This window comes from Asterias rubens, chromosome 6, assembly GCF_902459465.1.
Source record: "Asterias rubens chromosome 6, eAstRub1.3, whole genome shotgun sequence".
Lineage (NCBI taxonomy): Eukaryota > Metazoa > Echinodermata > Asteroidea > Forcipulatida > Asteriidae > Asterias > Asterias rubens.
In genome coordinates this window covers 17392413-17417444 of record NC_047067.1, presented here as the reverse complement: position 1 = coordinate 17417444, position 25032 = coordinate 17392413, and the positions used below count along the sequence as shown (strand labels likewise).

General features: G+C 37.9%; 1 protein-coding gene across 1 annotated transcript; it reads right to left on the bottom strand.

Moving 5' to 3' along the window:
- Positions 1-114: 114 nt before the first annotated feature.
- LOC117291517 (rab-like protein 2A) lies at positions 115-20518 on the bottom strand. Its single transcript, XM_033773286.1, has 8 exons — positions 20421-20518; positions 7024-7053; positions 6056-6135; positions 4744-4823; positions 4100-4211; positions 3152-3249; positions 2245-2328; positions 115-1338 (listed from the first exon to the last, which is right to left on the bottom strand). The coding sequence occupies exons 1-8, from the start codon at positions 20513-20515 to the stop codon at positions 1213-1215; spliced, it is 705 nt and encodes a 234-aa protein (XP_033629177.1). The 5' UTR covers positions 20516-20518; the 3' UTR covers positions 115-1212.
- Between the last annotated feature and the right edge of the window lie 4514 nt (positions 20519-25032).

Here is a 25032-nt window from a genome sequence, read left to right as displayed (position 1 = left end):
CTTGGCTTCGCCTCGGGAAAATAGAACGCTCCGGGGATCACCTCGGGAGTCATAGTTTTAACCGAAGCACTCGAAGCAGTCAACATTTGTATACTATCAACCTCTCCCCCTTACTCGTTACCTAGTAAGGTTTTATGCCAATTATTATTTTGAGTAATTACCAATAGTGTCCACTGTCTTTAAATATTTCCTACATTTTAACCTTGCTAAGCATTAAAGCTACTAAAATAGAGAATGGGCAGAAGAGTGATAGTGACACGAGTGACTATACCTATTTAGGCTATCTACAATAATGATTACAATTGATTCTAGCCACCAACAATTTGGTCACAGGCTCCAAGCAATTTTAAAATTGGCAACCTTTGTTTTGGAATGCTTGATAAGTGCAGTCAGGTACCTTGACAATAACAATACGGCAATCAGCTGGCATTGATCATGGTACCTGTTCTTATTACTAGCAATTGGCCCATTGAAGTAATGGTCCATATTTTTTACTGTTTTGGGCCACTACCGAAACCCCCCCCCCCCCCCAACCCCCCAAAAAACCCACCAACAACAACTTGGCATCATCCTCACCGGGTTCTTATAAACATGTGCTTGCAATACATAACATTGAACAGAAACACAAAACTGAGCTTTAAAAGCAGCATTTATGTTCTGATAAAATAAACAGCGGTATAAGTGTATTGCCTATGCAAGCATTCAGAAGAGTTTTTAATTTATTGCCAAGATTTATACAACCACTCAGGTCCAACACGGTCCATCATTAAGATGGTGTCTCCTTCATCACAAGCTTCGCAATTAATTCTTGTGTTAGTGCTGTAATTGTTTTCTAATACCTATTAGAATGTGACGTACCAAGCCTACCTACCTTCAGTGATAACTGGTGACATGAAAGCTGGTTTCCTACTAAGTATTAATAGCCTATTGTAGGGATGTACATGAGGATGGTACTTACAATAAATTAATTCTCCAGGTTGGTGTGTTAATTTTGAATTAGATACCAACCATTGCTTACAAGTGACGTTTTGATAAGTTTGTCAACCGGTGAGAAAAACTGTACTGTTCTAAATCATTGATGAAAGCTTTGGAATCTTCATCCACACCTCAGACAGACGGCTCAAAAAAGAAGCTATCTGACTGTCATAACTAATCCCACTTAAATAACACTTTGTACAATAGTTAGCCCGGTCCTAAGAGATGTGACTGTTGTCATGATGATCCTGTGGCGCCCTCTGGTGTTGATGTTTGGCTAGTGTCTTTCTCACCTTCTTTTCCCTCTGAGTTGTTGGCCGAGTCGAGCCCACTGTCTGGTGATAACTTCAAATCATCAAAATTCTGGTTTGGGAGAGAGAAACAATATTTGTTAAGGTGAAATCTTGCTTGGGAAGAATTGTTGATCCCTTTGAAGAAATGTGTCTCTGATTTATGTCAACTTCTAGCGCTATAAAGGGCACATCTGAAGGGAGCAATGGTTAAAAGGACACATTGCCTTGGAGCAGTCAAGTTGGTCCATAAAAAGCGTTTAAAACCATTTGTTATGAAATGCATATAGTTAGAACAATGTTTTAAAAGTAGAATATACTGATCCACACAAACATGCCTCGAAATTGCATGGTTTTCCTTGCATGTTGTGAACTAACATGACATGCCATTTTGTGGAATCAAGTTTTTGACTCCATAAAATGGCCGACCGTGTTAGTTCACAAAGTAAAAGGAAAATCCTGCGATTTCAATCAAATGTGTGTGGATCATAAAATTCTACTTTTAAAACATATCATAACCATATGCATTTTATAACAAACGGTTTCAAACGCTTTTCATAGACCAACTCGACCGATCCAAGGCATTGTGTCCCTTTAATAAAAATGTGCAAAGTTTTGTGGAGGGGAAGGTTACCCATTGAAAGCCTTGCAAGGCCTGAAAAGGCAATTCAAGGTAGGCTGGTTTGCAAAAGAGCAACAGAGCCTGGTCTTCCTGCAAGCACAATTTGCACACAGCTCAATGGAAGAAAACATAAAAGCAAAGTGTGGACAAGAAGTGTTGGGTCTGAGAAGAACCAGGGCGTGAACTGTTGTAGAGTCACAATGAAAATGACCCCTGGTTTGCATGTTGGTTAGTTGAAACCAGAAACTTGTCAATCATGAAAGCACAGTCTAACTTGTTCAAAGCCATTGTATAAAACTACTGGTTAAAGGTTGACTTCCTTAGACAAAAAGGACCTTCTTGTTTGATTTCACATACCTCTAACTCTCGCATCACTTCATCCATGAAGTCAGTGGAGTTTTCCTTGTAAGATGCTGCAGACTTGATCGCTTCTCGGAAAAGCTGAGGATTTAAAGTTAATATTGCAACATTAATTTCTGGATGGGTACACATGTACATGTGGTTTCATCTCTATTGACTGGTTTTCACTAACAGACAATCAACCAGTGAAACATTTCATCAATTAAGGTGGTCAATTCAATTTGAGTGAAAACAATGAATTGATTGATGTTTTGAATGGATTTGCTGCACATTTATATGTGATTATTTTGAATGGGACATTTTCCTGTACTAGAATTGATTGTTAATGTAAAATAACCAAGAAAACTTAAAGGCAGTGGACACTATTGGTAATTACTCATAATAATTTTCAGCATAAAACCTTTCTTGGTGACGAGTAATGGGGAGAGGTTGGTGGTATAAAACATTGTGAGAAACGGCTCCCTCTGAAGTGCCACAGTTTTTGAGAAAGAAGTAATTTTCCACGAATTTGATTTCGAGACCTCAGATTTAGAACTTGAGGTCTCAAAACCAACCATCTAAACGCACACAACTTGGTGTGACAAGGGCGTTTTTTTCTTTCATTATTATCTCGCAAGTTCGATGACCGATTGAGCTCAAATTTTCACAGGTTTGTTATTTGATGCATATGTTGAGATACACCAACTGTGAAGGCTAGTCTTTGACAATTACCAATAGTGTCCACTGTCTTGAATGTAGGGGTTAACCCCAGTGCCCCCAGTGTTTCTGGTTCACATTAGCAAGCACCCTTGAACAGATGTTTCCTCTGGCTTACGAGCTTCAGTGATTAAGTTCACTTATCAGGCATCCTTGGTTTCATTACAAGAAATATATAATAATAATAAAACTCTGAATTATTGGTTACCTTGACTACATTTGTGCCATCTGCTGCCGAGACGTAGTAAAACGGTAGATTATGCTTGTTGGCAAAGTTGAAGTTCTTCTGGGTTATCTTGTAGTCAACTGAAGGAAAAGAGAAGACTTAAATATGTAAATCTGACATCTCCAAAATGGTGACATAACAAAAGCATCAGAGCAATGGGCAAATAGGCCCACTACAGTATTCCAAAATCTATCATCTGCTCTGCCTGGGTTTCTAAATTGTTGTGTTGCACAGGTACATGTAAACCACCTTTTATTTGTGTGAAGCCTGCCATCCATTTCAGCAAACTCTTCCTAACTTAGGATTAATCTTAGGACTTAGGACGAGTTAAATTCCATATCCATACACGTTAGGATGCAGTGAACCCATCCTAACTTGTCCTACCTCGAGATAGGATTAATCCTAGCGTGTCATGAAATCGGCTGCTGGTACATTATCAATCCTTGACAGCATGCACAAGTGTATTTAACTGTGTTGTGGGTCTGAAGACTGGTCTCACTATTGAGACTGGTCTCAAGGCCTCATTTGTTGAGGTCTCAATTGTTTCCAGGTCTCGATTTGAAGACTCAGTCTCAGTCTCCGAGCAAACGTTTTGGGATGTTGGTTGAAGAGAAAACTAAAAAATGTACCGACTGCTTTTACTTCGCACCGTCTCATTGTACAATTCAATATTTTTTTCCTGTTTTGTTCCGTCATAATTTTGAGCAAAATTAACAGAATTAATTTACCCTTTTCCACCATAATATTACAAAGTATCAAAGTTGAAAAGTTTCAGGCTCCAATTTCATAAAGCTGTTGAGAACAGAAAACAAACCATTTGGCAGAAGTGGGTTACCAGCCATAACACAAAGCAAAGCTTATACTTGTGGCTGGTTCGATGCTCATTTTTGCTGAGCAAAAAAAAAAAAATTGAATTGATCCCTTGCTTACCATCTATCTTATTAGCTGCAAGTAAACATGGAATCTCAGGTCTGTAGTTCCTGAGCTCTTTGTACCATTGCGGTAGATTCTTGTACGTTACTTTCCTAGTTACATCGAAAACCTACACACCATCAAAGAAGAAAAAATATTGTTTAATTTATATTCGCCATCATATTTGATGTTGATTCCTCCCAAAGTCACTCACTATCCTGACCCTGGTTCAGGCCACTTCCATAACAACGCATTTGATCGCAACTTCAACAAAAAGCACAAACTTTCCCTTTTTAACATCGCAACAGTATCAACATCTGGTAACTGCTTAGCAGCAGGTTTAAATCTGCCAAAACGTAGGATTCGAACTGCCTCTAGCTACCGGGCAATCTCTGTAGTCTAGTTGGTAAAACACTGCTCTAAAATTGCAAGGGTCGTGGGTTCAAATCCAACCCTAGTAATATGCCTGTGATATTTTTTCACAGGACTCGGAGAAGCAGAAAGAAGCCGATACCATGAAGTTGCTGTGATTTTGCCTCAGTGGCCTAGGGTTGATCTCATGACTACGGTGGAAAATTACCCCCAAAAAATAATAATAAATTTTGTTTTACTTTAGCACTCAGCTCTCAAAGTTACAAATAGAAAATGAAAGAGTAACTTACCATGATGCATGCATGGGCTTGATGGTAATATGAAGGGTGCATGCTACTAAACCTCTCTTGCCCTGCCGTATCCCAGAAATCTTGAAAAAAAGAAATAATCATGAATAATTAACTTGCCTTCATGAATATTCAATTATCATCTCAGAAATTAAAAAAATCAGAATTGATACTAAGCGATCAAATTTACCCCATGAATACATAAAGGCATACAATGTACATATCTCACAAATCTAAAACTGAGAAATAATGAGCTTCACTTCTTTTTTTAATTTATTTTTTTTATTTCAAGTTGCCAGACACACAAGGCCTGAAGGCCACTTCAAGGTGTGGGCTACAATTGTTATTTCCAAAGGCTGTTGCTACCTACTCCTAGGGCTGAAACAAGGTTTACCCTTTTACAGTCCATACGGATGTAGGCTTGGGTATCATCAGTCCGAAGCCTGGCCGGTAGAGCAGAACGCACTACCTCCCCAATTTTACAGTAGCAAGTGTCACGACCGGGATTCGAACCCACACTCTGCTGAGCTTGAATCCGGTGCTCTTAACCGCCAGGCCATGACACGCCACAAGATCATAAAATAATTATCAGAACTTATTTTTTAAATTTAATTCACATGTAACATGTTTAATCAATCTACAGCAGACATCAATGGTTTACACAGTACAGACAAAACTGAATAATTGTTTGTAAATTGAGTCGGTAAATGATAGTGTTTCGCAGCATTTATCGGAGAAGACAAAGTGGTGGTGTTGGCCCTCTTCAAAACCACGGCTTCAGCTTTGGCTTCCTTTTCTCGTCTGAAACACTCAGCGAGTACGCGAAACACGCACAAAGGTCAAAACAACCGCAGGCCCAAGCTAGCAGAGCCGAATCCGGAGCCAAGGTTTCAAAAAGGGCCATAGACAGATTGTGTCCCACTTCATCAACTTGTGTAGAAATAGCATTGATAGCGCCCTCGTTTGACTCAACTGCCCTCAGCTCATGAACACCGGGGGAACAGAATCCCCTGTGACTTGAATCAAATGTAGCATGAACAGTTCACTAAGTTCACTCCTCAATCCAACAGAATAAAACAAAACATGCAGTTGGATTTAAATGGGTTGGGAATGGTCAGGGATAATGAAGTGAAACTTTATCTAGATGGTCATTACTTCAATCCTTCACGAAATATGTTCCACACCTTCCTCGATCCACTCCTTGCTTTAGTCTTATTTTAATAGATTCAAGTCTGCAAAGAAGCCTAAGTTACTACACTGTACTTGTGCGTGGGCAGGAGGCAGGATATTACAATACAATACATCCAATACTTACCAACAGAGACTTCTTTACCGCCAACTTTAGTGTTGTACCTAAAAAGCGTCAGTGCAAATGTTGATAGTTGTTGTGGTTGGCTGTAGTGTAAGTTAAGGAAAGGTAATACAAAATGAAAAATGCAGGGCTTAATTTCCTGCTTTTAAAAGCACTAAATAATGCTTTAAACAATTTCAGAGAGGGTAATATGAAATGGTATTTTGGCTGGTAACCGTCTGGTAAGCTTATTTTTATTGCGCTTAACGGCAGTGGACACTACTGGTAATTACTCAAAATAATTGTTACTAGTGTTAGCATAAAAACTTACTTGTTAACAAGCAATGAAGAGCTGTTCATAGTATAAAACATTGTGAGAAATGGCTCCCTCAGAAGTAACGTAGTTTTCGAGGAAGAAGTAATTTTACACTATAAAAATGTTTGAATTTGATTTAGAGACTTCAGAATTAGATTTTGAGGTACCAAAATCAATCATCTGAGCACACAAGGGTGTTTTTTCTTCCATTACTCGCAACTTCGACGACCAACTGAGTTCCAATTTTCCCAGGTTTCTAATTTCGTGCATATGTTGAGATACACAAAGTGAGAAGATTGGCCTTTGACAATTACCAAAAGTGTCCAGTGTCTTTGAGGGCCCGGGATCCATCAAAGACTTGGAAAGCACGTTGTGTACACTCATTATTACACAGCGGTCTGGGGGTAAAACCAAAATCATATTCAAATGTCATCAGACAATTTGTACCACTGATGTTTTTTGGTTGAAAGAAATTATTTTAATAAAATGTATATTTATCAGATTATATTTATCAAATTAAGGTGCCCATAATTGACCAGTTGTGCAGGCACTAATAAGACTGGTGAATCAATAGTGAAAAAAAACAAATCAACTGTCCAAAAAAATAAATTACAATAAATTAATCAATCAATTATCAAATATCAATCAGTCGATCAAAGACTGATTCAAAGGATACTATCCATCCATAAGAAATCTTTCCACCAATCTGTAAAGACAAAACAGACATAAACAAAATTCAATTAAATGAGTAGAAAAACATATGCCTATTTTTTCTGAAATGTAACCACATTCCAAGATTTGTCAGTAAGGAGTATGAAAGGAGTAAAACTCATTTCATTTCGTTCTTAATTACAAATTCTGCATACTATTACTGTTAATTATGGATCATATTTGACTAATTCTTCTGTTCTTATTTTCAAAGCATGTGCACACTATTCATAACAATGTCGATTAATTACAGTACAAACGTATGCTAGTCATGAATACAAAACTATTTAAAGAAAACAAAGGATTGCACAGTGGTAAACACTAAACATGAAAATATAGAAGCCTTCAATTTATGTAATTTAGTAAAACACACAAAGCACAACTCATCATACTGCCAATGTCTTTGTTGGTTCCTTGGCAACCAGCTTAATCAGAAGAATGTCAAGGCTATTATGTGGCTGCAAAAATGTCTGCAAATTGGACTGAGTGCCTTGCAAGTACAATGTAGCCTAAACAGTATCCAGATGTGTGCAATGACAATGAATGTCCTTCAAATGTCTGCCTATCTGAAATCCAAGCTCCAAATACATAGTATTAGGTAAAGTAAAACATATACCTTTTGATTAAAAAAGAGAAGGAGGGCCATTCTCATCTAATTACGGGGTTGCAAGAAATAATGCTACTTAAAAGTTAAAATATAGATTTAAATAGAAAAGAATACACTTATTTGTTCCTTTCTCTTCACATCCATGACATTGCAGATGTGATGCTTATTTTTCTTTGATCTTGTAACAAAACCAAAAATCTGCCTATTAAATCCTGCAATCCGTTTTGTAAATATTATCATAATTCATATTTAAAAATCAATGAACACTCGGATTTGAAAATAATATTATTTTAATTTCATTTTTTAGACTACATGTAATGTAAAGATAATTCAAGGATAGTACGTAGTTTACAACTCTCCAAAAAGGGTTGTTTTTCTTTAAAAATGAAGGACTCTCAGTTTACATGTAAGTCAGTTGAGCCATCTAATTCTTCATCCATGGTTGAGCGAGAGGTTGTCTTCAGCCTCTTGCTCAACTAAAGATAAACCCAAGTTGAACAACTCAATCGGAAAAATATAATCATAATTGCAATACAGTACTAAATCATTTGTGTGAGAGCATCTAAAAAAAGAATTCTGTTTCTATACAATGGCAGAGTAAAATAATACTCCACTGGGTCTATTTTAATATTGAAAGAATATAACACAGCATACTGTGGCTGATTATGCTAATGTGGAACCTACACAGCGCCATCCAGACTGCAGCAATTACAATTGTAATTGCATTACTGACCCCTACATGACCCCTACACTGCTGCTCAGCAACACTAAATTGAGAATTGTAATTTCAACTCTGGTGAGTCATAGCTGGGCCATTGAAGGTCTCATCGATGTTTGTTTTCAACCCCTGAGGGTTGCAGCTGTAATTGGAAATATAATTGCTTTCTGCAGGGGTACCTACTCCCCCTTTCACCACAAGCAGTGAACTGGAGTTTCAATCCAATTACAATGTGCATGCCAATTTAAATAGCATTTGCATGATACTGGATTGGAGCTTGGGATTGGTGAACTACGCATGTAGAGGGTGACTTATGGGTGCAAGCCATTTTGATTAGGACATTCTACACTACCATTTACTGAAGATACAGCAGTAGGAGTGATCACACAATGGCTCCACCGATATTTCAACACTACCATGCACTTAAGTGTATGTCCACCACAACCCCTGGTCAATTGAAGCTACAGTGCAAGTACTGTGGAAAGCTGGTGTCTGGTTCTTATTCGGCTAACTCCAACTTCCATACTCACATGAAGGTAAAAAGATATACTGTGTACTACTACTATGATTCATTTCACAGAAGATGTCACATGTGTTTTAAAGAAAGGTGTTGAGTAAAACAGAAATACATTACTGCAGGTGTAGTAATGTACAGTACATTGATAATGTAATTGTACTAGAGTACATACACATACTAGCACATGTACTACCAGAACTAGTCTAGTCTACAGTGAAGCTCCAAACACAAAGACTCCATGTTCATGTGTAATACCATAATACACTCAACCCTCATTATGAGGCGTTCACTGATAGTGATATGATAAAGAGGTTGTGCTTACAAATGTGAATACATTGTTAAGTCCCAAATCTCATTTTATACTTTGTTTCTTTGTTTCCCGTCCTTAACCTGTCTTTCCTGTAAATGTATACGTATGAAGAAGTAATTGCGACCTTGTAATATATAACATATACTGGATTTTGAACAAAATACAACATCAGTTCAGCTGTAACTATTGTTTTCTTCCTCCATGGTTAATTTTAAAAGTGGAATTAAATATACACCATCAAAGGCAAGGTATAGAATCGTTTTTAATGGTATTTAAACTACATTGTAACCACATGCCTGCATAAATTTACCTTCAATTTTAAGTGTTTTTACAACTGTACTTGTGTTAATGTCTGTGTACATTAAAATTCCCTTTACATTTTCAATTGCTGAACAAACAGTCACACAATGAGGGTCGCACTAAATACCGACAACTCTCGTCCCCTCACGACAACTCACGATAAATGCACTTTAAAAGAAAATTTGAACATTTATTAAGTCAACCGTTAAATATATACATGCAGAAGAGTCATAATGCATCTAAATCACTTTCAAACTGTTTTACCCCAAATTTAGTTACGAACAGTACATCCGCCATGTTGTCTTTCGACAAACCTGGAAGATACCATTATACTGTAGGGTTAATTTCTAGGAGCTGAGTTGTATTTTTATTTTTTTATTTTTTTTTTTTTGGGGGGGGGGGTTTAGCTGCTATTTTTTTCTTTCTTCTCTTGTAAGTAACTAAGCCACCACTCAGGAATTTGAAGTTACAAGGGGAGATTTGTGCAAAAAGGGTGTTTTTTCTTTCAGCATTCTCTTGCTACTTTACTGACCAATTGGGTCAAAATGTTCACAGATTTATTATGTCATATGCATACAATGATACAAAAGTGATAATACTGTTCCTTGACAATAACCAAATGTGTTCAGTGCCTACATGTATAAAAAGCCCCCGACAACTCATTCAAACCAAGCCTACGTACCCCCCCCCCCTTCTCATTCTAGATTTCTCCTTCTGACTGCATTTTGCTCTTTCTGCACTCGTTTTCAACCTGACTGGTACTACAGTAACATAGATCATGTATTTGAATTAGACAACACACTGATTATGAAAGCACTATACTCCAAACTTTATCTAAGCCCTGTAAAACAAAAACAGGCACATTACTTGGGTGGGATTCGAACCCACGACTTTAGCCATTCTAAACAGATGTCTTCCCACTAGACCACTGAGATCGGTAGCTAGAGGTAGTTCTAATCCTTTACTTAATTTTTAACAGCGGGTACCGCAACAATTAAACAAAAATTATATTGGGGATAAAAATGATTCAATTGGTTTTACCCACACTATGCTGATATGACTTGTATTAGGTGTGACGTGTTATCAATAGACTTTGAGAATAGACTGAGCAAGTCTTGTGCATATAAAAAACGAGAAAACAAGGCTTACAAAGATATTCTTTATAAATTCTATAGACTGCAAGTCTCGCGCGCACCGGAGCGAGAAAACACGACAAACGAAGAACTTAATTTTTTTATGAATAAAATCTTTGCTTTAATTTATTCTTAATGCCGAATCTGAACAACAAAAATACCCTATAGACCTTGTTTAAATTAGTTTTAGCTTTTTAACCAAATACACAATTATCGGTTAAAGTCTAAGTATAGACAAAAGTAAAACTCTGGGACAAGGATGTTTGTTTGATCTTAAATTTTTTGAAACCCCTTTTGTAAATCTACGCCCGAATGTGAAACTACTTGCAAGGGTGTTAGATAAACGCGTAACGCAGTTTAAAGAGGAAGCCGACGCCTAACCGACCAATGAAAGGCTTTTCACCCCGCGCGACCAAAACAAGCGTCTGTGTAAGTTCCGTGATCGGAGATGGGCACAAATTCTTAATTTTTACCAAGTAACCTGACCTGAGGTCAAGTTTAAATATCAGTTTTTCTTCGTTATTATGTTGACTTTATTTTTACTTTTATATACTATGATGTTAATTAGTAATACATTTTTAACAACATATGTCATTTTTATGGTCATAAACTACATTAAACTAAAGTAATGGACGAAAAAAGGTTGGGATCACAATGGTCTCGGAAGTTCAAATCCGTGCGAGACTTGCACATACACAATTCTTAAAAATAAAAATACCCACAAATTTAAGCTATTTTTGTTATAACAACAAGTAGGGCCCAATTTGTTAAACTAACATTGTAGCAAAATGAAAACAAGAAGCATGCATTTTTTTAAACCTCATTTGCCAATGATTGTTTTTACAAAAGATTTACATTGTTGGAATAACCCATTTTTGGCAGCCATTTTGGACGCATCTTTAAATTGCTAGAGTGCTGGGAATTAGGTTTTTTTTTTCATAAGAAATCTCTGTCATTGCTACTGGCTACTCTGGACCTTTCTCTTTTTTTCATATTCAAGTTCTGAAATATACGGTAAACAAAAGGGTTTTAAACGTACAATTTCTTTTTGTTAATTTATTTTCAGAGGTGGCATCTTGAGGTCCTCATTAAAACAGCACCTCCTTTGCTTCTTCATTCCACTTCGTCGTCATCAGTCACTTACTCCTCAAGTTCCACAACTGCATCTACTTCTCCAAGTTCAAGTAGTTCTCTTCCGCCTATTGTACCAATTTCTGGACCTCATCTATCTACTCCTGCCCAGAGACCCACAACAAGCATTGCACCTTTGAGGCAACCCTTGTGGGGCAATAATGACCTACGACAGATCCAGCTCACCGAACACGTACTCAGCTTCATTTCCAGCTCTCTCCAACCCCTATCCATAGTGGAAGATCCTGCCTTCCATTCTCTACTCCACAAGGCCCAACCATTATACCATCTGCCAAGTTCCATGTGTCTGAGCAAGAAGATACTTCCCGAGAAAACTGAACAACTTCACAGCAGCATTATTAGCCTTTTAAATCAAGTGTCTACCATTACAGTAGCAGTGGACATTTGGAACAACAGCAAGACTCAGCAGGGCTTTATCGAAGTCACTGCACACTTTGTGGAGGACTTCAGAATCAACAGTGCTATGCTTGCCTACAGGCATTTGGATGGAACCCTCAGCTCAGATACCATTATTAATGCCTATCACCAGATTATTGCCAGCTACAATCTTGGATGCAAAGTGAGCACAGTCATAATTGACAATGCTTCTAATATGATTGAATCGTTTAGATTTCCTGGGGTTGCAGCACTGGATGCAGACTGTGATGATGATGATGATGTAGATAACGGTGAACGTAGATATGATTATCATTGTGAGAGGGATGACCAGCCGCCTCTTGATATACCTGAGGATTTACCGGGCCAAGTTTCTTGCTTCATTCACTCCTTACAACTTGTAGTAAAGGACTGCCTCAAAGATATTCAAGACGCATCTACCATCATTGCCAAAGCATTCAAACTTGTGAACTTTCTCCAACATTCAAATATTGCCTTTTATATTTTAGGGGAAGATCACAAGTCCATGGAAGACATCAAGTGGATCCGTACTAACAAAATGCTGAAATCTCTTGTTACAGCTGACCCTGCAAGGATGGAGATGGTAGACTATCCTCAAAAATTGTCCGACTCCGAGATGCAAGTGATCAGGGAGATCATAGATATTCTGTCCCCATTTGAGGCTGCTACTGACCAGTGTCGTGGCCAGAATGTTGTCACCGCCAGTCTTGTCATCCCATGTATCCGGGGACTTAGAGAGGAGCTAAAGGACCTGCCTTCAAACAACAAGTCCTCCAAGATGGTGACTTTCCTTGAGGCATCATTTGACAAGCATCTGACAAAGTATGAGGAGGATGAAGCATTTCAGCTGGCAGCAGTCCTGGACCCACGCTGGAAGCTTGATTGGTGTAAGCAGGACACCGACGAAGCCAAAACTGTTGCTAAACTTCTCCGTGACAAGGTTTCAGCATTGTCCCCGGCGGCAGCTTCAACCAAGGTATCTCAAGAACTTGCACCACCTCAGAAGAAGAAATGCAAACTCTTCCGATTTATGGAATCTGCTTCTGGAAGCTCTTCTGTGACGTATAACTCTGCGGCAGAAACTCAAGTTGCTGCGTACTTATCTCAACCGTCTCTAATGGAGGAGGAGGATCCTTTACTTTTCTGGAAGGTGAAGCAGTCTGATCTACCAGAACTTACTGCCTTGGCTACCAACTACCTAGCCATGCCAGCATTCTCTGCAGCTGTGGAGCGTCTTCTACCCACAACAGGAAAGGCAGTTCGCCCAGACAGAAGCCTACTTTCAAACAGAAGGTTGGAGGAACTTATGTTCCTCAGATGTAATGCTCATTTGATGTGACTTTAAAAAAGAAAGATGTATGGTGTACTGTGAACTTATGGCTGTCAGAGAAAACTGCACTCTTATCACATTTTGTCACATGTTTGCATAATACATTACTGTGTACAATGTAGATGGAATAACATCATGCACATTTATTAATAAATAACTATATTAAAATTTTTGACTCTGTTTTATAAACAAGTAATGGTTAAGATGGCTACATTGTACGCCTTGTCTCCAGGCATGAAGCACACTGCACAATGTTTCTTCAGCAGGATCAACTTACATTATGTACTGTAATGTACAAGAACATGATTTCAGAATGTACATTGTAGTGCAACATTTGTGTAGTGGATGTTTAGATAATTTAAACTGCAATACCAAAAGGTCTTTTTAACTGAATTGAGAACTCAACTTAGTACATGTACATGTTAGTCCTTTAGAAGTTGCAGTCACTTTTTAGTCATTGTGGATATTGTTGTACATGTACTTGTGATACATATTTAAATACCTGCCTTGATACAAAAATCATCTTAAATTCAGCAAGAAATGACGCCAACCAAGTTCTGTCTAATTTTGTCAGTGTTTATGCATTTATGCTGTTACATTGTATGTTAGCAAACGCAGTTATGTTGTCTGGATCATTTCATTAATGTTTGGCCTACTTTAATTTCACTTATTGCACACTTATCACTAATTTGAAGCCCAACAAATTTACCAGTGCTGTAGCACAATATTGACAAATAACATGAATAAGCAGTAAGCTGGATCGCCACTCTGAAATGACCTTTCAAACAATATTTGTATACGTGTGTATTACTCTGTGCTGTTAATATAATAGTTTTAATATTAGACAACAGCGTTCTTGTAGTCCTAAATTATGGCTTTTTTATGTTTTTTTTGTATTAGTGTGTCATTTTATCAGACTCATTTTATACTCTAAAGTGTTTCCCACCTGCATGCTGTTACAAATTCTTCTGTGTTTTCTATTTCATTTTCTTGTTTTTTTGTTGAATATACTTGCTCTAGATGTGCTGCTTTTAGAAATGCAATTATAACTTTTGTAATATTACTTGCCAAATAAAATAAAACCTGCTTTCATGTCATTCAAAAGTATTTTGTAAATTGCAACGAGTTTGAAGACAAATTAAAACAAGGTTTGGACAGTGCACATCCACTCCCCCTTCCTTTAAATTAAATGGAACGTACATTTGTAACTCCATGGTCGAAGATACATGTACATCAAAAGTTTATGGCCTGTTTTGTGGTTTAATTGGTAGGCCTATTTATACAAACTATGCTAAGAGCTTAAATCAACATGTTTTTGGTTGAAAACTGGACATGATGCTGGAAGATTAGAATTCAGTAACGGTCTTTATGGTGGTATAATATGTGAAGTTTGGGCATTTCAGGATGTCATGATGAGAGTCTTATGTGAGGCCGAAGCATCCTGAAACTACCAGGTATAGCCTAGGTTCTGGACCAGAAGTGTCAACATTTGCTGAAAATTTAACATCTAGAGAATACCTCTAGAGAACGGGTGTCTCTGCCAAAAGTTCATTCTAACAAGGTGCTCAACTTAACTTCCAGTTTACTTTGAATTATTTTTAAAAAAGGTTTCCAAATCAAAAACAGGTTCCCCATAACACACCCAGACATCCAGTTAGGATCAAGGGTGTCCACATGGCTAAACACATGTACATGTACATTTTAGACTGTGTAAGTCTCACACCTATTTATACTTCAGGGCAGGGTTACATTGTATATCATCACCAAGAACATTTTTCTCTGAAGAGACGTCTGATGCATTCTACTAAGACAAGACTGGTACTTAACAGGAAACAGGTCAATTTGTGCTCACTTGTACACCTGCCTACTCATCCCTGATTGGTCAAATATTATGTGAACAAACAATTTTATCCTGAAAAAAACTTAATAGGCCTACATAATGTACAATGTGTCATCAAAAACTTAAAGATTTCACAAATTTCCAAACAAAAATTTAATTTTAATTAACCCTAACAGACCAAACCCTTCGGAAACGTTCTACCCAAATCCGTCAATATCCTTCAGTTTGAACTTGACGTAAACCTGAAGTTTCCAAATCCTTCTATATTCTTCCTTATTGTAAATGAACATATTATCCCAAGTCCTTCTAAATCTCATCCTCATACAAACTGATAGTGTCCCAAAACCTTCTAAGTGTATAGTGTATACTTTGGAACGCTTTACCTAATAATATCAGATGCTGTAGTTCTCTTCCATTGTTTAAAAACTTGCTTAAAACTGATTTATTTAAATCCTCTTACACTTAGCTCGTTACATTTCTTGACTGTAGATTATTCATTGTATAATTTTTTATTATGTTCTACATTTCTTTTTTGTTGTATGTATTGTTTTTTTGTTCTGCGCCTCGGAAAAGGGGCTTGTACACTAGATAGATGGCGCATTATGAATGCATTATTATTATTATAGTAGTAGGTGTGCGAGTTGGGCCCAATTTTATGCTTACTGTAAGCAAAGAATCAGTGCTTGCGGAAGCAGGGAATTCTGTGCTTACGTCAAGTGTTTTTCATGGATAAGCAGGGAATTTTGGCTTGTACGCATGGCAGACGCATGTGTTCTTCACACTTTAGCATTCTACAGTGTATGCTTACACAGCAAGCACAGACATGTCTGCCTAGTACTATGCATACATGAAGTACGAGTTGATGTGTAGTGCGAGTTGGCATTCATACGAGTTAACCAGAACTCATTTAAAGACTCTGGACACTATTGGTAATTGTCAAAGACCAGCCTTCTCACCTGGTGTACATGTATCTGAACATATGCACAAAAGAACAAATCTGAGAAAATTTTTACTCAATTTAGCGTCGAAGTGCGAAAAACATTCTTGTCACACGAATTTGTGTGCTTTCAGATGCTTGATTTTGAGACCTCAAAATCTAATTCTGAGGTCTTGAAATCAAATTAGTGGAAAATTACTTCTTTCTCGAAAACTACATGTACATGTACGTCACTTTAAAGGGAGCCGATTCTCACACTGTTTTATACTATCACCAGCCTCTCCCATTACTCGTTACCAAGTAAGGTTTATGCTAATACATGTAATTATTTTGAGTAATTACCAATAGTGTCCACTGCCTTTAAATAAACAGAAATTTGTGGGGATGAAAAAGAATAATTTCTTTGGATTTTCTTGTTTACATATTTCACAGAGCTCCGGTAAGTACTCCTACAGGGCTGACACACACATGGGTAATTACAAAAAATTAATAGCAATTATTTTTTTTTATTTATTTATTTTTTTTTTTTGGGGGGGGGGCTAGAGATAAACATGTTCATGTTTTGCATAAACTTGGCAATCGCCCCAACTACAGTTGGTCCCCAACTTGAGTGTTACAGTTGGTTCCCAACATGCTCAATTGAAGTTGGGATCGCAGTAAATAGAGTGTTTATCATTTCCCCTAAATCCCCCTATTCCTTGTGAATCAACATCAGCACAGACTTTTAAGTTCAGGAATTGGTAGAGGACCAGTCAGCGATCAGGGCAGATTTTTACCAAGGGTAGAAACTTTCTTAAAAGGCAAGATTATTGTGTTATATTTAGGCCCTAATGTTGTATGGAGTGCTTTTTATGTAGACGATTTTGATGGCACAGGGTTCTCCTGACTTACTTTTTATGTGACTTTTTCAAGCTTCTGTGTCATCATGTGTGTCTATATGATGGATCTAGCCCAGGTTCGTTGATGCGACAGAGTCCAGGGTATAAAGGTCCCCTACCATTGCAAACAAAATTACAGCGTAGATTTTTCATATTTTTATCTTATTGATACTGAAATTTTACTGACATATTCCTTGTAGCTGGAACTATTTGAATGGTGAGGTGAAAATTGTTAATTATGATCCTTTGATGACAATATTTTATGAAAATAAAATTGAAATTACATCTCCCATAGCCACATCCTGATCTTACTTGCTTACTTAACACTTTCTAGTGCAGACGGAGATGTGACAGCCCTTTTTTTCCCGCAAACGTCAATTTTGTTACGGCGCACCCTTAGTTTACTGCTTGCTTTTTTTTAAAGCACGATTGGCTTGCGCAAGATAAAAAGAGACATAGTATTCAAAGATTCTAACATAATTCCAATTGCGGCATTTGACTCAAAGCCATGCGCACATGAGCTCACACTATCAATTGGTACATGATGATCAAATAGCCAGTGTAGAACTTCGACTGATTTCTGGAAATAATTTCATCCATGAATATATTTGTTACTTGTGAACTCATTGAAAGTGTATTAAATGTATGAACAGAATTTCAACTTCTCAAATCAGGTAAAAAATTAAGAAAATTTTAGTCAAATTTGTGTTCGCTTTAAAGGGTATAATTATGTACTTTTTTCTAACAAAAAACACAATGTCCACAGATTTACATTAAACTTACACAGTTTGAAGATTATGATAGTAGAAAGCTTCCCTTGAAATTATACTTACTGAGGTGCTGTAGTTTTTGAGAAATGAGTAAAAGTAATAATTTTCGTCTCAGTTTTAGCATGTAAAAACGTAACCAGTTATGCTATGGTTTTGGTTATCATAACTGGTTAAGGGGATTTTACATGCGAAAATAATTTTGATCTCATGAGACCAAACATTTTTTGGGACTTGTTTCTCAAAAACTTTACAACCTTAGTTAATAATATTTGAAGGGAAGCTTTCCACTATCATTATCTTCAAACCCTGTAAGTTTAAAGCCATTGGACACTTTCGGTACAGAAAAAAAAAAGTTCACAGATTTACAAAGAATTTACAGGGTTTACAGAAGGTAATGGTGAAAGACTTCTCTTGAAATATTATTCCATGAAATAGTTTAAAAAACGATGCGGCCCCAAAAAAGGATGCGGGCGGGACGATCAACTGTTTTTATTTATTTATTTGGCCTTACAAAAACACTGTAAGAACATTTGCTACACATATTTTGAAGAAAAAAATACAAAAACGAGCATCAAACAATAGAAGTGCAAAGTTGCCCATGTGTCAGTGAAAGTGTGTACACAGTCACAGTACGGTCAGTTTACAAAGCATTAAAAAAATTGCATTTTTATTTTATGAATTAGCTTGACAATGACTAGCCCAGGTTGGACTCCTCCGTTGCAGGCAACGCGACAGAGTCCATAAAGGTCCCGTACCATTGCGAAAATTTTTCACAAATTTGTTCAAAATATTTCTACCTACGTTGGGAGTCTGAACGTTTACTCACATGTTCCTTGTAGTTGGAACTCAAAGTTCGCATTATTTAAAATTGTTGAATTTTCTCCCTTGGTGTAAATATTTTGTGAAAAGAAAATTGAATTTAGCGTGTTCCGATCCCACATCGTGCACTAACTTCCGTGTAAACAGTTTCTTGCACTAATCACTGGCGGCCTACTATTTGCAGCCAAATCGCTGTCAAACACTAAGCAGATGGATAATAGTCGGTGAGCAATTTTCACAAAGCGCATAACTATGCGATACCGAGCATTGACGTCTTGTGCCAAGACTCCATGAGCCGGAAGCGTATTTTTTTCCTAGGACAAATGAGGCCACCTTTTACCATAAATTAGCGCATGCTAACCGTCCCAAGAAAAAAAATATACGCGCACAGGAAAGCGCCCTCTGTTGTCCGCACATGTACAAGAAGCACTGTGAAAAAGCAAGACAGCGCACGGCAGACGATTTTTTGCTGCACGCTTGGATTATTATTTTTTTTACAAGAAAAAAAAATTGATATTTGTAACCGAAATTCAACCTGAAATTTATAAAAATTCTATTTGAGCTGGAATATTCTATGCCTCCTGGATTTTAAAATGTATATTGGAGGAGTTGAAGGCGAGTTAACGGCACCTACCCTGTTTTGACGGCGAATAGCGGCAAGATAATGCACTGTACTCAAAGCCATGCGCACTTGGGCTCACAATATCAAGTGGTACACGATGATCAACATCGCCAGCGCAGAACTTCGACATATTTTCGGATATAATTTCTTCCATGGATATATTTGTTAGCTGTGAACTCGTTGAGAATGTTAGGGACACCATGAATATATGAACGGAATTTCAGCTGCTCAAATCAGGTAAAAAATAAAGAAAATTGTAGTCAAACTTGTGTTCGCATTGTAAAGAACCTTTATAAATTATACCCAGGACATCAGTGCAGTGGCACTGACTGACGTCCTAGGAAAAGTTTCCGTATGGCGCCACCACTTTTTCATTCGCAATAAAATAATATAGTATCTAATTTACCTGATTGATATATCCCTTTTTGTAAAAATGAGTGAAAAAGTGGTGGCGCCATACGGAAAGTTATCCACGTCCTACACCAGGGCTAGACAATGACATGACATGGTTGATGAACAAGATTACTTTGGGTTTGTTATTTTTAATGATTCTTGAAACCATATAGGCCAGGCCTGTAGAGCAAGATTTAAAAAACTGAGTGAGTTTCTCATCTGCTGATTTGGGAGACCAGAACTTGTTGACAATGACAGTCATGACAGTTAACTTGGTTGACTGTTGACAGTGTGACACTAGTCAAATCCGGGTCCCGGGAGCTCGAGACTCCCCGGGCGGGAGGATCCGTCTGCGACTGTCGCAGTGGTAATGTCGGTAGGAATAGGATGTGTGATGGGGTGGGCACAGGATGGTGGGTTATCTCACTCAAAACGAGTCACTGTCACTGTCAGATTATCGCCCAAACCAAGCGGAGTCACGGTGTCACTGTCAGAGCAGAGCCGCCCCGGCTGATTTCATAATAAAATACCGTACGGCCGTACGCAACGACGAATATGGCCTGGTCACGAATTCGAAGTGAACAGCATAATTGCATGACAAAGTAAATAACAACGTCTAACGCTTTAATAAACAAGGACTTACTTTGACTTTCCCACAGCTGAATCACCGAGGCAAATAATTTTCAACGTGTTTTCATTCGTTTTCTCGTCCGTTTCTGGCCCGACGGCGTCAGTCATGCTCGCCGCCATCTTGCAAAAACAAAATATGTGCGCAGTGTATGCCGGGAAATTAATTCATTGGCCGTTTACGCTGGCAAACACTCCATCATAGATATCAATTCACTCAATTAGTGGAAATAAGACAGGTACCAGCGAGCTAAAAAATCCGTGTGTCGATCGTGTGTGTGTGTGTGGCCTGTGCGTGAATTTTTCAAACTATGACATGACAAGTGCAGATTGCCATCAATCAAAACCCCACACAAACAAATGATCATGAGGCTACACTCGCCACTTTCTTGGTGGCCTATTGGCTAAAAAAAATATGAAATAATGATGTTCACGCATGGTTCACGCAAGTTCAAAGTGCGCACATTAGTGTGATCCCCAGTCCCAACGGGCCTAGCCTTTTAAAGATGTTAAAACGGCTTGACTGTTTTTAGGTGTTATTCCATGAACCATGGAGGATGCATGAACAGACAACTTGACGAATTCAATTTTTGTAGTCTGGCAACACTCCAGAGAAAAAGCAGGCCCATCCTCTGCTGAGTTTTTATCAAACGGTTAGTTTTATTTACGCAAAGAGGAACTGCCCGATTTACTCATAATTTTCATGGAGAGACTATTAATATTGGTATTGGTAATTGTCAAGAAGACAAGTCTTTTCACTTGGTGTATCTCAACATACGCATAAAATAACAAACCTGTGAAATTCTAAACTTGAGGTCGCGAAAATTACTTCTTTCTCGTACACTACGTCACTTCGGAGGGAGCCGTTTATCACAATGTTGTATATACCATCAACCTCTCTCCATTACTCGTTACAAAGAAAGGTTTTATGCTGATAATTATTTTGAGTAATTTTCAAATAGTGTCCACTGCCTACCCACCTCCGTGTTTTGAAAGTCTGCCAAAGTAGTGAGACGCTTGATACTGCTGCAGTAAAGATTTCTCTATTGCGTGTTTTAAAAAGAAAGGGCGCGCAGGTCACTTGATCACGAAACCGTGAAAATCGATTTGACCTACGGTGTATGTAGGCCCGAAGTAGGGGGGTAAGTTACCCTCCAAACGACGTACTAAACATGAATTTTTCGGGTGCAATTGGCTCAAACGCGAAAGAATGCATTATATTGAGGGGGCTCAAACTCATCATTATGTTGTCAATGTTTTTTTGCAAAGGCTACTCCTTCAATTCAATTTAGGTCTAGCACCGTAAATCGTCAACTTGCACCCAAGTGATAAAATTAAATCATGTTATTGATAATGTCTAACTTCTATTCGTGGAAATACTGAAATTATTAGAAGAGTAGGCGACTGAGTTTTGACCGAATCGTTCAGTTGTAACCTAGTAAACTTCGTAATACTAACATAAGGGCCGAGGCCTATACCCGTTATTATTAGTCTCAAAAAACAAATATAGATATACATATTTATACACTTTGAAATGGCTGCCGAATACAAAACATTTGATTCTTGGACAAAAGGTTTATATACCATGTACTTTGTATGGATAGTTATGATGGACTCAACTTTCATGACATCAAACTGTCCGACATTGGGTGAGCACAGTTCACATTTCTAAAAGGGATAAAAATTTGCCTTCCAATTTGTGAGAGGTATATAAGTCATTTGGATATGGTTATTTTTGTATGAAAATAGGCCGGTAAATACGTAATATATTGCACCACAGAGTATCTAGGATTGAAACAAATCCGCGCCCTCGAAGCGGGACCCAACTAGGCCTGTTGGCTCTGAGCCTTGCGCGCACTCAACCTCGCTTCTCAAAACGGGCCTGTCCAATGTTTTTGAGCTTCCTACGGGCTTGTACATTCAGCCTCTAGAAGGATCCACCTATCCATAACTTTTAAAGAAAGCAATTTTCAATGTTAAATGTTAACAGCGGCCTTGAGGATTTCACTACTAGGCCTATACTGGGCCCTAGTATTCCAAAATAAAAAGAGAAGAAGGCCCAAACCACCCGGAAATGGCTAATCAAATGTTGCCATGGCAATAAGGTTTGCTTTTTGTTTTTGTTTGTTGGTTTTGGGCTAAGGTCCATCAATATAAATCAAATTATGAAGTAAATCCGACATTTTTGGCCAAGGTCAACTTCCAAAATCTTTGAGACGCCCTCTATTGGTGGATTCTTGCACATGCAAACATAAGCTTTGTAATAGCCTGAACGTCTGACGTCATATCCTTGCGGTTAAAGACAGGGGCCCAGTCTCGTGGTGCCAATTTCAAATACAAATTTCACATGTGCGCTATGCACAAGGAACAATCATTTTTGGGGGTTTTCATCCTGAAAATGTATCACATCAGGGAAACAATTTATATTTGAACCAAGGGCATGTATTACCAAAGCTTTGTGACTGATAATTGTTTATGTCCATGTTCTGTCCCGACCCCCACCCGTTCATTGCAAATAAAACTGATGGAACGGACCCGGGATTGATTTTCAAATGGAGAAGGGCCATAAAATAAGTATATTGTCAAGTAGTAGAATGACGACGCAGGGGGCAGCAACTGCCATCCCTTGCCCCACCCACCCGTAAGTAGGTGCAAGAAGGATAGCTCCATGGTGCCACTGGGCAAAATATTACAAACTTGAAAACCTTGATACTCAACTCAACCGCCCCCACCCCACCCGAAAGTATGGGTGCCCGATTGCAATGGTTCTGTTGCATGTATTATGCATATGGAGATCAACATTGCCTTTGTTTTGGACAATAGACCTTATGCATTGATGTCATCCAGCCGCCATCTTAGAGGAAAAACGTTGACGAAACAATCAAAACGCACAGATTTGTACGCACGGCGCACAGTATTGACCACTGAAAACCGTCATGTGCATAAGGTCTATTTAATGTAACAGTTATAAAAACAAGACCAATAAATAGTGAAATCTTCCTTTTATTAGTTTTTGTACATGGAAACATTTACCACAATTACAATTCAAATGGTGAAAAAAGCTTGTGCTCATATTTGTATCTGAAACAAAAAACTTACACAATGCATCCATACTCCATGTTGAAGAAAAAAAAGATGAAGAAATTTATACTTTTGTGGAAGCAAATTCATGCCAAAGAAGCACCTTGTACTTGTAAGCACATCTTATTGATCTAATATTACAACATGTAGCCCTAGTTACTATGAATGGAGGGATATGCTTGAAATAACATCTTTCAATATGTTCTGCTAAAAGGCAGTGGACACTATTGGTAATTACTCAAAATAATTATTAGCATAAAACCTTACTTGGTGGCGAGTAATGGGGAGAGGTCCCTCTGAAGTGACATAGTTTTCGAGAAAGAAGTTATTTTCCACGAATTTGGTTTTGAGACCTCAGATTTAGAATTTTGAGGCTCGCAACTTCGACGACCAATTGAGCTCAAATTTTCACAGGTTTGTTATTTTATGCATATGTTGAGATACACCAAGTGAGAAGACTGGTCTTTGACAATTACCAATAGTGTCCAGTGTCTTTAAAGGCAGCTCTATGAAATTGGGCCCACGTTTAAGGGCCAAACTGCTATCAAGTTTACACTATTGCAAGCAGTACCCTACACAGTTTTAGTGATACCGTCATCTTTTACAGCTTAATGACATTGGGCCAAGGTTCCATGCTATACAGTGCTGTGATTACAGTATAATCGAACTTGTTATGTTAATGTAGCATAATGCGCTGCAACCTATATTAATTAGAAAGATAAGCCTGAAGTAATATAAAGGCAATTGCCGCATAGGAGGCCATGGCTGCCATTGCCCTTGGTCTTTTCTGTCACTCCACATTAATCCTTCAGGATTCCTAGTTTGTCCAGCGAAAATGCCCGTTCCCAGATGGAAATACCCATTGCAAAATGAAATGGCCTTGCCTGTTGAAGATCCAGGCCAGGTGATGATGGAGGAAAGTTCAATTTCACAGGTTATTTACACCAAAGTGAACAACAGTAACACAATTCAGTACAAGCAATTCTTACTTAATAGATAAGTGATGTTTTTAAACCAACAAGGTTCAAATGACACAGTGAATAAACAGGAGGTATGACTACCCACAAGATAAATTGTGCACCTTACTGCCTGAAATATACTTTTGTCGCATCCCACAACCCAGAATCTAACTCTGCATTTTGCACCCTCTTCTTCCATACCTTTAAGAACAGACATCCTTTTGCTTTTGATGTATTTTTTTTTTGCTTGGTTCTTGTGTCTATCTGTCTATTTTAAACAACCTGCCGAGTCTGAAATGCAAAGCCATCATTACATGTAGGCCTTAAAGGCATTGGACACTATTGGTAATCACTGTTGGCATAAAAACGTACTTGTTAACAATCAGAGAGCTGTTTATAGTATAAAACATTGTTGGAAACATCTCCCTCTGAAGTAACGTAGTTTTGGAGAAAGAAGTAATTTTCCACCAAAACATTTTAATTTGATTTTGAGACCTCAGAATTTCATTTTGAGGTCTCGAAACCAAGCATTTGAAAGCACACAATTTTGGTGACAATGGTGTTTTTTCTTCCGTTATTATCTGGCAC